At 40.3% G+C, this 13,473-nt stretch overlaps 1 protein-coding gene across 1 annotated transcript in view; it reads left to right on the forward strand.

Moving 5' to 3' along the window:
* Positions 1-13,473, forward strand: part of F8 (coagulation factor VIII) — a 140,541-nt gene that overhangs the window by 84,546 nt on the left and 42,522 nt on the right. Inside the window, exon 14 of the mRNA XM_021682778.1 lies at positions 1,340-4,418. Coding sequence (XP_021538453.1) covers positions 1,340-4,418 — 3,079 coding nt within the window. The remainder of the gene's footprint in view (positions 1-1,339; positions 4,419-13,473) is intronic.

Raw genomic sequence — 13,473 nt, forward strand, 5'->3', positions numbered from 1 at the left:
AAAACCTTTTCCATGGGCATCCCATTATCTTATAGGTGTCTATGGAAATATTCTTGGGGGAAAGTTTTCCCTTTGAGGGAAAGCTGGATTAAGTTAAGATTTTGCTTGCAAATGTCATGCAAGATGATGAGACTGTTAAGGTACCTGATGGGTTGCTTGGTAAATGTGTATTTTTTTAAACTTATGTTTATGTATCTACTTTACCACTATGAAATTCCTTCACTTGAATAATCCTGTTCATAGTAGAAATTAATATTGCTAGCCCTGTAGTGGAATTTTATATTATGTGTATCCTAAACCTAAGTCCTACTCCCTTGTGCCTACTTATCCTGCAAATTGATGACAGTGGAAGCTAGTCATTGTGTTATATGATTTGAATACTTTATATGATAGGATAGATACTATTAGCCTCATTTATAAATTAGAAAACTGGAGCTCAGAGAGCTCAGTTGACTTGCTCAAAGTCACACAGCTGGTAAATGGTAGAGCTAGAATTTAAACCCAGGCAATCCGACTCTGAGAACCTGTGCCATAGCTAGCCTACATAAAGTTTCATGAATTAAGTCATTATCATCATCAAAGAGTTCTGTGTGGGGGAGTCTGGGTGGCTCAGTCAGTTAAGCATCCTACTCTTGGTTTCAGCTCAGGTCATGATCTCAGGGTGGTAAGATCGAGCCCCATGTCGGGCCCTGCACTCAGCACCAAGTCTCCTTGAGATTCTTTCCCCTTCCTTCTCCCTCCCCCTGTGCTCCTCCCCCAGCTCACATGCACACTTTCTCTAAAATAAAAAAAATAAATCTTTTTAAAAAAGATTTCTGTGTGACTATTAAGACTCCACTATTGGGGGCGCCTGGGTAGCTCAGTCAATTCAACATCTGCCTTCGGCTCAGGTCATGGTCTCAGGGTCCTGGGATCGAGCTCTGCATCAGGCTCCCTGCTTGCGGGTAGTCTGCCTCTCCCTCTCCCTCTGCCCCTCCCCCCCCCCAGCTCATGCTTGCACGCTCTCTCTCTCTCTCTCTCAAATAAATAAATAAAATCTATTTTAAAAAAAGACTACTAATGTGTATGTTCATTACATTTCTCCATTTTTATCCCAATATCCATTTTTAATCAAAGGCCTTTCTTGTAATTACAGACAGATATACCCAATAGCAGCAATGCAAAAACCACTTTCACTACCATTGTTGGACTGTTTTTGTGCCAGGGATTTAACCTGATGACCTATAATAAAATGATACTAGTATTTTTTCATTATCTGGGAATAGAAGAGAACCACTAATACAGAACTTGCTTGGGACCTGGGTTGTAAGTAACCAGAGTCTTATTCTTCCTCATCCAGGTCTGTGGGTTCTGGGGTGCCACAACTCAGACTTTCGGAACAAAGGCATGACAGCCTTACTGAAGGTTTCTAGTTGTAACAGGAACATTGGTGATTATTATGAGGACACATATGAAGATGTTCCAATTTCCCTGCTGAATGAAAACAATGTCATTGCACCCAGAAGCTTCTCCCAGAAGTCAAGGCACCCTAGCACCAAGCAAAAGCAATTCAAAGTCACCACAACTCCAGAAAATGACATAGAGAAGATTGACCCTCAGTCTGCAGAAAGAACACCGCTGCTTAAAGCACAGAGTGTCTCCTCTCGTGATTTGTTGATGCTGCTAGGACAGAATCCTACTCCACATGGATTATTCTTATCTGATCTCCAAGAAGCCACACATGAAGCTGATGGTCATTTACTTGGAGCAGTAGAAGGAAACAAGGCCCCATCTGAAGTGGCAAGTCTCAGATCAGAGCTCCATCACAGTGGGGACAGAGTATTTACTCCTAAGCCAGAACTGCAATTAAGATTAAATGAGAATTTGGGGACAACTGTAACAGTAGAGTTGAATAAACCTGATTTAAAGATTTCTAGTTCATCAGACAGTCTAATGACTTCACCAACAATTCCATCAGACAAGTTGGCAGCAAGTCCTGAAAAGACAGATTCCTTAGAACCCCCAAATGTGTCAGTTCACTTTAATAATCATTTAGGTACCACTGTATTTGGCAAAAATTCATCTCACCTTATTCAGTCTGGTGTACCTTTGGGCTTGAGTGAAGGAGATAATGATTCCAAGTTGTTAGAAGCAGCTTTAATGAATAGTCAAGAAAGTTCACTGGGAGAAAATGTATTATCAATGGAGAGTAATAGGTTATTTAAAGAAGAAAGAGTTCGTGGACCTGCTTCATTAATCAAAGATAATGCTTTATTCAAAGTTAATATCTCTTTGGTAAAGACAAACAAGACATCAATTAACTCAACAATTAATAGAAAGACTCATGTTGATGTCCCAACATTATTTATTGAGAACAGTACATCAGTCTGGCAAGATACTATATTAGAAAGTAATACTGAGTTACAAGAAGTGACTTCTTTGATTCATAATGAAACATTTATGGACAGAAATATTACAGCTTTGGGGCTAAATCATGTGTCAAATAAAACCACTTCATCAAAAAATGTGGAAATGGCCCACCAAAGAAAAGAAGGCCCTGGGCCACTAGGTACAGAAAATCCAGATCTATCATTCTTCAAGATACCGTTCTTGCCAGATTCAGCAAATTGGTTAAAAAGGACCCATGGCAAGAACTCCCTAAGCTCTGAGCAAAGGCCCAGTCCAAAACAATTAACATCTTTAGGATCAGAAAAATCTGTGAAAGATAAGAATTTTTTGTCAGAGGAGAAAGTGGTAATAGGAGAGGATGAATTTACAAAGGACATAGGACTCAAAGAGATTATTTTTCCAAAGAGCAAGAGCATATTTTTTACTAATTTGGCTAATGTCCAAGAAAATGATACATACAATCAAGAAAAAAAATCTCAGGAAGAGATAGAAAGAAAGGAAAAATTAACCCAAGAGAATATGGTTTTGCCTCAGGTATATACAGTGATTGGCACTAAGAATTTCCTGAAGAACCTTTTCTTACTAAGCACTAAGCAAAATGTAGAAGGTTTAGATGAGCAGCCATATACTCCAATACTTCAAGACACCAGGTCATTAAATGATTCAGCACATAGAGAAGGGATTCACATGGCCAACTTCTCAAAAATAAGGGAAGAAGCAAACTTGGGAGGCCTGGGAAATCAAACAAAGCAAATGGTAGAGAGATTTCCAAGCACTACAAGGATGTCTCCTAATCCAAGTCAGCATCTTATCACTCAACGTGGTAAGCGGGCTTTGAAAGAACCCAGACTCTCACTAGAAGAAATAAAATTTGAAAGGTGGGTAATTTTGAATGACACCTCAACCCAGTGGTCCAAAAACATGAACCATTTGACCCAGGGCACCCTCACAAAGATAGAGTACAATGAGAAAGAAAAAAGAGCCATTACTCAGTCCCTCCTATCAGATTGTTCTATGAGGATTCATGGCCTTATTCAAATGAATGATTCTGCATTACCTATTGCAAAAGTATCAGCATTTCCATCAATTAGACATACAGATCTGACCAAGATCCCATCCCAAGACAGCTCCTCTCATCTTCCAGCATCAGCCTGTAATTATACCTTTAGGGAGAGGAGTTCTAGGGTCCAAGAAAGGAGTCATTTCTTACAAGAAGCCAAAAGAAATAACCTTTCTTTAGCCTTCCTAACCTTAGAAATGATTGGAGGTCAAGGAAAGTTCAGCTCCATGGGGAAAAGTGCCACAAACCAACCCCCGTACAAGAAACTTGAAAACACTCTTCTCTTGAAACCAGGCTTGTCTAAAACATCTGGCAAAGTTGAATTACTGCCTAAAGTTCATGTTCATCAAGACTCTTTACCTACAAAAACTAGCAATGATTCTCCTGGCCACCTGGATCTCATGGAAAAGATCTTTCTTCAGAAAACACAGGGACCTGTTAAATTGAATAAAACAAATAGACCTGGAAAAGTGCCCTTTCTGAAATGGGCAACAGAAAGCTCTGAGAAGATTCCCTCCAAGCTGCTGGGTCCCCTTGCTTGGGATAACCACTCTGCTACCCAGATACCAAGAGAAGAGTGGAAATCCCAAAAGAAGTCACAGAAAAACACTGCTTTTAAGAGAAAGGACACCATTTTGCCCCTGGGCCCTTGTGAAAATAATCATTCAATAACAGCAATAAATGAAGAACAAGATAAGCCCCAAAGAGAAGCCACCTGGGCAAAGCAAGGAGGGACTGGAAGGTTGTGCTCTCAAAACCCACCAGTCTCAAAACGCCATCAAAGGGAAATAACCCTTAGTACTCTTCAGCCAGAGGAAGACAAATTTGAGTATGATGACACTTTCTCAATTGAAATGAAGAGAGAAGATTTTGACATCTATGGTGAAGATGAAAATCAGGGCCTCCGCAGCTTTCAAAAGAGAACACGACACTATTTCATTGCTGCAGTGGAGCGTCTCTGGGATTATGGGTGAGTAAGAAACAGGTATGGGTGCATTGATTATTCCTCTGTCCTGCTAGTGCAACATTTGACTTTACCAGGTGCTGAAATAATAGAAAAGGCACAGCTTATCTGCAGGAATGAGACTCCAAAGATTGCTTATAAAGGAAGGAAGAACCCTGAGATCCAGGTAGCAAAGTCTAGATGAAGCTAAGGAGTAAATAGGAGGTTAGATGATGACACCAACAATGAAAGACAATGATAAATCCAGAAGACATGAAACTCTTACTCTAGTGAGATGGAGGAGAAAGGGGGCTTACAAAAGGGTACAGGAATCAGGGTCAAGAAGCATCAATGGGAAGCAGGAAGGAAGTCAACCTTATGAGCTGCAGGAGTAGTCTTAGTCTTGTGAAAAGGTTCTGAGAGAGGCAGGAGGAAGAAGTGAAGTGTGTGGTGAAGAGGTTGAGGATGCAGAGAAAGTTGTTTTCCATGGTACTGGGGATCCAGGGAGCAAAGTGGGAGGATGTGGTTGTTAGGGGAGCAGAGGGAGGTTGGGCAAGGAAGAGAAAGCGCAGAGAAATTTGGAAGACAAGGAGACAGACGCTTAGGTGGCTCAGTCAGTTAAGCATCTGCCTTCAGCTCAGGTCATGATCCCAGGGTCCTGGGATCGAACCCTGCATCGGGCTCCTTCCTCAGCAGGGGAGTCTGCTTCTCCCTCTCCCTCTGCCTGCCGCTCCCCCTGCTTGTGTTCTCTCTCTGTCTGACAAATAAATAAAATCTTTTAAAAAAAATAAAATAAAATAAACTTAAGGAGAGTCAGTCAGTCAACAAATAATTTTTATTGAGCACCTACTTTATGCCAGACACATTTGTAGACACTGGGGTACAGTAAAGAAGAAGCTTACATTCATTTGGGGAGAGCAAGAGATAATTAGTAGAAAAATAAATAGGGAAGTCTTGATGGTGCTATTCAAAAGAGAGAATCAAATAATATGATAGAGAGTGACTGGAGGTGTTACTTTAGCTGTGGTGGTCAGAGAAATCCTCTTTGTGGAATTGAGACCTAAATGATGATAAGAGGACAGCTGATGGAGCTCTGAGACATGTTTCCAAGCAGAGGGAATAGAAAATACAAAGGCCCTGTGAATGGAACAAATCTGAGGAACAAAAAAGGACCAGTATGACTGGAGTACAGCAAAAACTGGGGGGAGGGGTTTATGGGAGACAAGGTAGTAAAGATGAGTAGTGGTCAGATAATAGAGGTCCTAGAGGAAGGTTAGGTGCCCTCTTCATTACTCATTGTCACTGTCTGACCTTGCTCTCTACCTCAAATGGTCCCTTATTGCTGCATAGCAACTATAGAATATTTCCCTAGTCTACTGACTTTCCCACTGTCCTGGACCCCTTTCTTACATTTTCTACTTTTTCCTTAAATCTCCAACCCCTTTTACCCATTCTCCAACAGCCCTTCTCATTCATAGCTAATGCTTGTGCAATGAACCTCCAGACTCCCAACACATTTATTGACATCTGTAACCATATGCTGTCTTCATGCTTATGACAATAAATAGACTATGCACCTAAGGCCAACCTCTCCAGTTTCCTAGTCAACCATCTCCAGCTTTCCATTACAGTGCATTTTCATCTTATCCAATACTCAGTTCATAATCAAATTCTGGTTGTTTTTTGAAATTAAAGCCAATTGGATTCTTTGATGGATTAGATGTGGTTGTGAGAGAAAAAGATGAGTTAGGAATAACTTCAGTGTTTAGAGTAACTAAAAAGAAGGAATGGTCATTGACTGCCAAGGAAAAGGCTGGACAAACAGCAGGTTTTGGGAAGGGGCAGAAATTAAGAGACTACTTTTGTACATGGTAAGGTAGGGAGTTTATATGTGAATCTCAAGTTCAAAGAAGATAACTGAGATGGAGATATACAATTAGATTTTATCTGCATAAGAATAGACCATCATGAGAATGAATGTAAACAGAAAAGAGGAGAGTTCAAAGAACTAATACCCAGAGCAGTCTAACATTTAAAGGTCAGGGAAATGAAGAACCAGCGAAGTTGAAAGAGAAAGATTGGCATGAGGTTAGTAGAAAAATGAAGGAAAATTGGTGTCAGAGAGACCAGGTGAGAACACACATCAAGGATGGAGTAATCAACTATCATATACTACTGAGAGTTCAACTAAGATGAGGACTGAGAATTAGTAATGTAAAGACCAACAGTGGCCTTGAAAATGTAGTTTTTATGGAATAATAGAGAGAAAAGACTTTTTGGAGTGGTTTAAAGAAAGAATAGGTGGAAAAGAATCCAGCTATTTCTCTCCATCTCAGTGGCTACCATTCTGGTCTAAATCATCCTCAACTCTCACCCAAATTATTGTAATAGCCTCTTAACTAGACTTGCAGCTTCCAGCGTGGCCCTTTTCCAAACACAGCAGCTAAAGCAAATTTTCAAATTGTGATTCTGATTATTGTTCTCTGCTCCAAACCTTCCAGTGGATTTCCTTCTCACCCTTAGTAAATTCCAAAGCCCTCATCATGGCCTTCAAGTTTCTGAGATTTGACCCTCTGAAACCTCTCTGATCTCTTCTACCATTGTTTCTTGCTCACTCTGTTCCAGCCACACTGGCTTCATTGTTCTTCCTCAAATGCAAAAAATGTATACCTTTCTATAGGCCTTTGCACTTTGTGTCTCGTCCTCTGATATCCTGCTATTCATTCTTTCACTTCCTCCAGGTTGCTGCTTAAGTTTCATTTTATCAGGCTTTCCCTGAACACTGTATATACATATAGCTCCTGCCACACTTTTTCAGTGAACTTACTAGCACCTGAAATAGTATACATTTACTTGTCTATTGTCTGTGTTCCCCAACTAGAAAGTAAGTTCATTGAGAACACAAATTTTGAAGGTGTTGTTCAATGGTATATCCCCAGAACCTTAAACAGTGCCTGGCATGTGATAGATACTCAAATATCTGTTGAATAAATTAGTAAATGATGGATGTGGGGAGGCAAGAGCAGGTCTTTTTATGTATGTCTGAACTCCAGAGAGTACCAAGTAAACAGTAACACAAGTTCCATGGGCAAGAATAGAGAGGCAGGGAGACCAGTTAAGAGGCGATTGTAATCATCCAGGTAAAAGAAGACAGATTATTTAGACCAAAAGAGTGGTGGTAAAAATCAAAAGAAACAGAAAGATGTTGAGCATAATTTGAGGATAAGCAGACAGGATTTGCTGTTAGATTCAATATGGGGAGAATAGGGAGAAAGGACTCAAAGAAGATTTTTAGTTTTTTTCTTAAGCAACTAGGTGGATGATGGTGACATTTAATGAGATGTGGAAGGCTTGAGATAGAACAGATTTATTTGAGGAAACACTCAAGGGTCTGTTTTGAACATATTTAGTTTGAGATGCCCGCTAGACCTCCAGTGGAGATGTTGAGTAGGCAGTTGGATATATGAGTCTGGAGTCCAAGGAAGAGGTCCATGCTAAAGATGAATAAATTTGGGAGTTATAAGCATATTGACAGCATTCAGATAAGACTTGTTGGTATTATCAAGAGAGTAAAAGTAGATGTAAACAAGGCCCACTTTAAGCTGGGTCCCCAAAGGTCTATATCCTCAAGGTAACAGTAAACCAGTTAACTCACTTCATTGACGCGCAAATTTCTATTCTTAATCATAATTTATGCAAGTCTTGGGTTGGCAGTGCCTGCAGACATCTGGCAGAAGAAAACATAAAACCTCTCAACATCCTAGGCCTCAACTCATTTTCACAAATATTTCAGATACAATGTCCAGAACACAAAGATAAAGGATACAAAACAAAATGAAAAAAATAAATAAGAAGCCACAGAAACAACAGAGAGCCAAAACAAACTCAGAGACTTAAGATCTAGGAATTGTATACAGTTATTAAAACACTTATGCATCATGTAGAAAGAATTGGTGAACTAGTAGGTAAGTAAAATGAAATAGTATGGAATGCAGCATGCAGAGATTTTTTAAATGGAAAATACAAAAGAGATAATAAAAGACTATGGCCAACTGTATTTTCCAAAAATGGATGTGCCAGTATGTTCTGTCCTATATGCTCTTGTACAATATGACCTTGCCATTCTCCAATTCAAGAGGTAAGATGTAGTCCCCCTCCTCTTGATCTGGCCTGGCATTAGGACTCATTTGTGACCAATATAACAGAAATTTGTGACCTATAGATGTGGTGGAAGTGATGCTGGTTCAGAAAATACTGTGTAGCTTACATCTAGTTCTCCTGAGATGCCCTCTCTGGAAGAAGCCCAGCCGCTATGTAAGAAATCTGATTACCCTGGTGCTGTCATGCTGGTGATGTCACATGTAGGCCTTCTGGTCAAGAGTCCCAGAGAGTCTAGCTTTCCATTCTCCACCAAGGCATCAGGCACGTGAGTGAAGCCATTTTGGACCCTCCAGATAAACCCAGATGCCAGCTGAATACCACTGAATCACTACATTTGACACTAGGAGGAGCAAAACTATGACCTAGCCAAGCACTGCTAGAATTCGGACTTAACAGAATTGACAAGTATAATACAATGGTTGCTGTTTTAAGCCATTAAAGTTTTGAAATAGTTTGTGATACAGCAACAGATAACCAGAGGAGACTTAAAGGATAGAGTGTGAAGGATTTACTTATTTTTTTTTTTACTTATTTTTAATTGAAATCTCAGAAGGAAAGGAAAGAGTGATTAAAGGAGAAGCTATATTTGAAGAGGTAAGTACTGAATATTTTCCAAAATTAAAAAAAGTCATCAATGCACAGATTCAGGAAGCTCAACAAATCCCAAACAGGATGAATTAAAAAAATCAACACCTAGGCATTTTTCATCAGAGTGAAACTTCAGAAAACCCAAAAGTCTTGAAAGCAGCCAAAGAAAAAATACAGCATACATTCAAACAAGATACAGAAAGATGACTTTTCAATAGTGCTAATTAAACATAGAAAACGGGAATGATATCTAGAAGGTATTGAAATACAATAACTGCCCATCAAAAATATGATTCAAAAATCAAGGCAAAATAGAACATTTTCCAACAAATAGAAACAGAGAAATCTCACCCTAGCAAAAACCCACTAAAAATATTCTAATGATGTACTTGAGACAATAGGAAAGTGATACTGAATGAAAGAGGTGAAAGGCAAGAAGGACTAAAAAAGAAAGGGTAAATATATGGGTAAATATAAATATTGTTTGTATAAACTGTGGTAAAGTGTTTTATGAGCTCTAAGATATAATTGCTTTTTTCACAATGGGTTTGCCACCTAAACACAGGTGTCATGAAAACCACCCCTATTTTAGAAAGGAAAACCACCCCTAAATTGGAAAGGAAAAACTCATATCAACACTGTCATCCTTGGACACGTAAATTTGGTCAAATCCACCACTCCTGGCCATCTGATCTACAAATGTGGTGGGATCAACAGAAGAACCATTGAAAATTTGAGAAGGAGACTGCTGAGATGGAAAAGAGCTCCTTCAAGTATGCCTGGGTCTCAGACAAACAGAAGGCCAAAAGTGAGTGTGGTCATTTTTGGTATCTCCCCTTGGAAGCTGGAGACTAGCAAGTATTATGTGACTATCATTGATGTCCCAAAACACAGAGACTTCATCAATAACATGAGGACAGGCACATCTCAGGCTGACAGTGCTTCCTAATTGTTGCTGCTTATGTTGATGAACTTGAAGCAGATATCTCCAAGAATGGGCAGACCCATAAGCATGGCCTTCTGGCTTACATACTGGGTGTGAAAAACTAATTGTTGTTTACAAAATGGATTCCACTGAGCCACCCTACAGCCAGAAGAGATATAAGGAAAATGTTAAGGAAGTCAGCACCTATATTAAGAAATTTGGCTACAACCCCAACACAGTAGCATTTGTGCCGATTTCTGGCTAGAGTGATGACAAAATGCTGGAGCCAAGTGCTAACATGCCTTGATTCAAGAAATGAAACATCACCCACAAAGATAGGGCGCCTGGGTGGCTCAGTCGTTAAGCGTCTGCCTTCAGCTCAGGTCATGATCCCAGAGTTCTGGGATCCAGCCCCGCATCGTGCTCCCTGCTTAGCCGGAAGCCTGCTTCTCCCTCCCTCACTCCCTCTGCTTGTGTTCCCTCTCTCGCTGTGTCTCTCTCTGTCAAATAAATAAAAATAAAATCTTAAAAAAAAATAGCTATGTAAGACTGATGAATCACAGACCTGTACCCTTGAAACAAATAATACATTAAATAACATATTATTTAACAATATGTTAATAATAAAAATTAATTAAATTTTTAAAAAGATAGCTATGCCAGTGGAACCATGCCGCTTGAAACTCTGGATTGCCTCCTGTCAGCAGATCATCCAACTGACAAGCCCCTTTGTCTGCCCCTTTAGTATGTCTACAAAATTGGTGGTATTAGTACTCTCCTTATGAGCTGAGTGTTACAACTGAAGTCAAGTCTGTCAAAATGCACCATGAAGCTTTGAGTTAAGCTTTTCCTGAAACAGTATGGGCTTTGATATCAAGAACGTATCTGTCAGGGTTACCTGGCTGGCTCAGTCAGTGGAGCAGGCGACTCTTGATCTTGGGGTTGTGGGTTCGAGCCCGACGTTGCATATAGCGATTACTTAAAAATAAAATCTTAAAAAAAAGAATGTATCTATCAAAGGTGTTTGTTGTAGTAATATGGCTGGTGACAGCAAAAATGACCCACCAATGGAAGTAGCTGGCTTCTCAGCTCAGGTGATTACCCTGATCCATCTGGGCCAAATCAGTGCTGTCTATGCACATGTGCTGGATTGTCATACACCTCACATTGCTTGCAAGTTTGCTGAGCTGAAGAAGATTGATTACTGTTCTGGGAAGAAGCTGGAAGATGACCCCAAATTCTTGAAATTTGTTGATATAGTTCCTGTCAAGCCCATATGTATTGGGTGCTTCTTTGGATATCCTCCTCTGGGCCATTTTGCTCTTCATAACATGAGACAGACCATTGCTGTGGGTGTCTCACCAAAGACTTCTGTGGCTAACAAGGTCACAAAGTCTGCTCAGAAAGTTAAACGAATGTAATCCCTAATATCTGCCACCTCAGTCTTAATCAGTGGTGGAAGAACAATCTCAGAACTATCTCGATTGGCCATGTAAGTTTAGTAGTAAAGGACTGGTTAATGATAATGCATCATAAATCCTTTGGAAGAAGAGAACGTTTTATGGGCCATTTGTTATTTTGTGTGTCACAATTTTAAGCTCTTTATTTTAAAAATCAATACTTTTTAATGGAAACAACTTGACTGAAGATTATCCCAGAGCATGTGAACTTGAAAAACATTTAGGTTAGTTTCTGTCTTTTCAAAAATTTTAGATTGCCCAATCCTTATAAGTGCTGGCCTTCAAACCAACTAAATAAAGCATTTTTACAAATTAATTTTAGCAATACTATCCAGATGTAGAAAAACTTGTCACATTTACATTTATATAGATATATGGACACACAGAAACACGAAGATCTTACAACTTTTCTTTTTACTAATATTAATGGAGAGGACATTTAGGCTTAATTTCCAAGTACCTCCCTCTGTCCCTTTTTCTTCCTTCTGATGAGATACTCCTCCCTAAAGTTTTCATGTCAAAAGATGGCTCTCAAGTCCTAGATAAGATGGAAATAGAAAATTTACATCACAGTGGTGCCTGGGTGGCTCAGTTGGTGAAGTGTCTGCCTTGGCTCAGGTCATGATCCCAGAGTCCTGGGATCGATTCAGGCTCCTTGCTCAGCAGGGAGCCTGCATCTCCATCTCCCTCTGCTGCTCCCCCTGCTTGTGCTCTCTCTCTCTGAAATAAATAAAATCTTTTGAAAAAAGAAAATTTACAACCCAAAGGCACAGATTAAGTGCAGGATAATTCTGTTTCCAGTGTCTTGATCTTTTCAAGCATTTTGAGAGGAATCAGCAGAGGTTTGGAGGATTGGCAAAAAGGGCAAGTGAACTTTGAACTTCTAGAACCATACCTTTGACCCTGCAGAGATTTGCAAAGCAAAAACAGTTGTCTCCAATTCCCCCAAAGAACTGGGTTGTAGGCTTTGCTTTGCCACCTTGCTAAGTATCTGCAACTTCTGGTACTATAGTTCTTTTTTTTTTTTTAAGATTTTATTCATTTATTCATGAGAGACAGAGAGAGAGACAGAGGCAGAGGGAGAAGCAGACTCCCCGCGGAGCAGGGAGCCCGATGCGGGACTCGATCCCAGGACTCTGGGATCATGATCTGAGCCGAAGGCAGACGCTTAACCGACTGAGCCACCCAGGTGTCCCGGTACTATAGTTCTTATACTTAAAACAAGCTGGCTTGCTCAACTCTCTGGATACAAAGGATCCCATTTGTTTAGCTAGGCCTTTGAGTTTCTCAGAGCCAAACTAATACCTAAGCCTTTTGGCTTCTGAGATACTTTCTTTGTGACAGCCTTTACCTCATATGCAACAGTAACTATGGAAACAGAACCGTGGACACCAACAGTACCCAGCAAACTAGGGACTGGGGACAGGCTTAAACCAGTAGGCCTAAAAGAATGGAGACTGCAGACTGATTCCAAACAAATAGAGAATTGCAGCTGCCACCAGCAGTTCCCAATGTGGAATCTGGGGAATAATTCCAAACCAATGGGGAATTGCAAACTAAACCATCAGGAATTCCCAACATGGAATCCAGGGACAAAACCGAAGACTGTAGTTTGAATGTTACTGCAGACTGGCCATTAGAAGGCCTTTGTGCACCTCCGGCAATTCCCAACATGGACTAAACCAGGAGACTCCATTAATAGAGACAGCAGATTAGAACTGAGGAAAGGACTAAACCAGCAAAAGACTGCAGACTGGAAATGGGGAAGGGATTCCAACATGGAATTGTGGACTGGACCAAGGGCTGAAGACTGGCTCTTCCTTAGAGCCTCCTGTCAGTCTAGACTGACCCATTAACCCTGGATTGGAAAGCCAATTAGATGGGGAGCTTGAAAACAAAAAGCGGAAATCAACTGAGGAACTGACCAATGACCCTTGGAAACAGCAAG

The sequence above is a fragment of the Neomonachus schauinslandi genome, chromosome X (genome assembly GCF_002201575.2).
Source record: "Neomonachus schauinslandi chromosome X, ASM220157v2, whole genome shotgun sequence".
Lineage (NCBI taxonomy): Eukaryota > Metazoa > Chordata > Mammalia > Carnivora > Phocidae > Neomonachus > Neomonachus schauinslandi.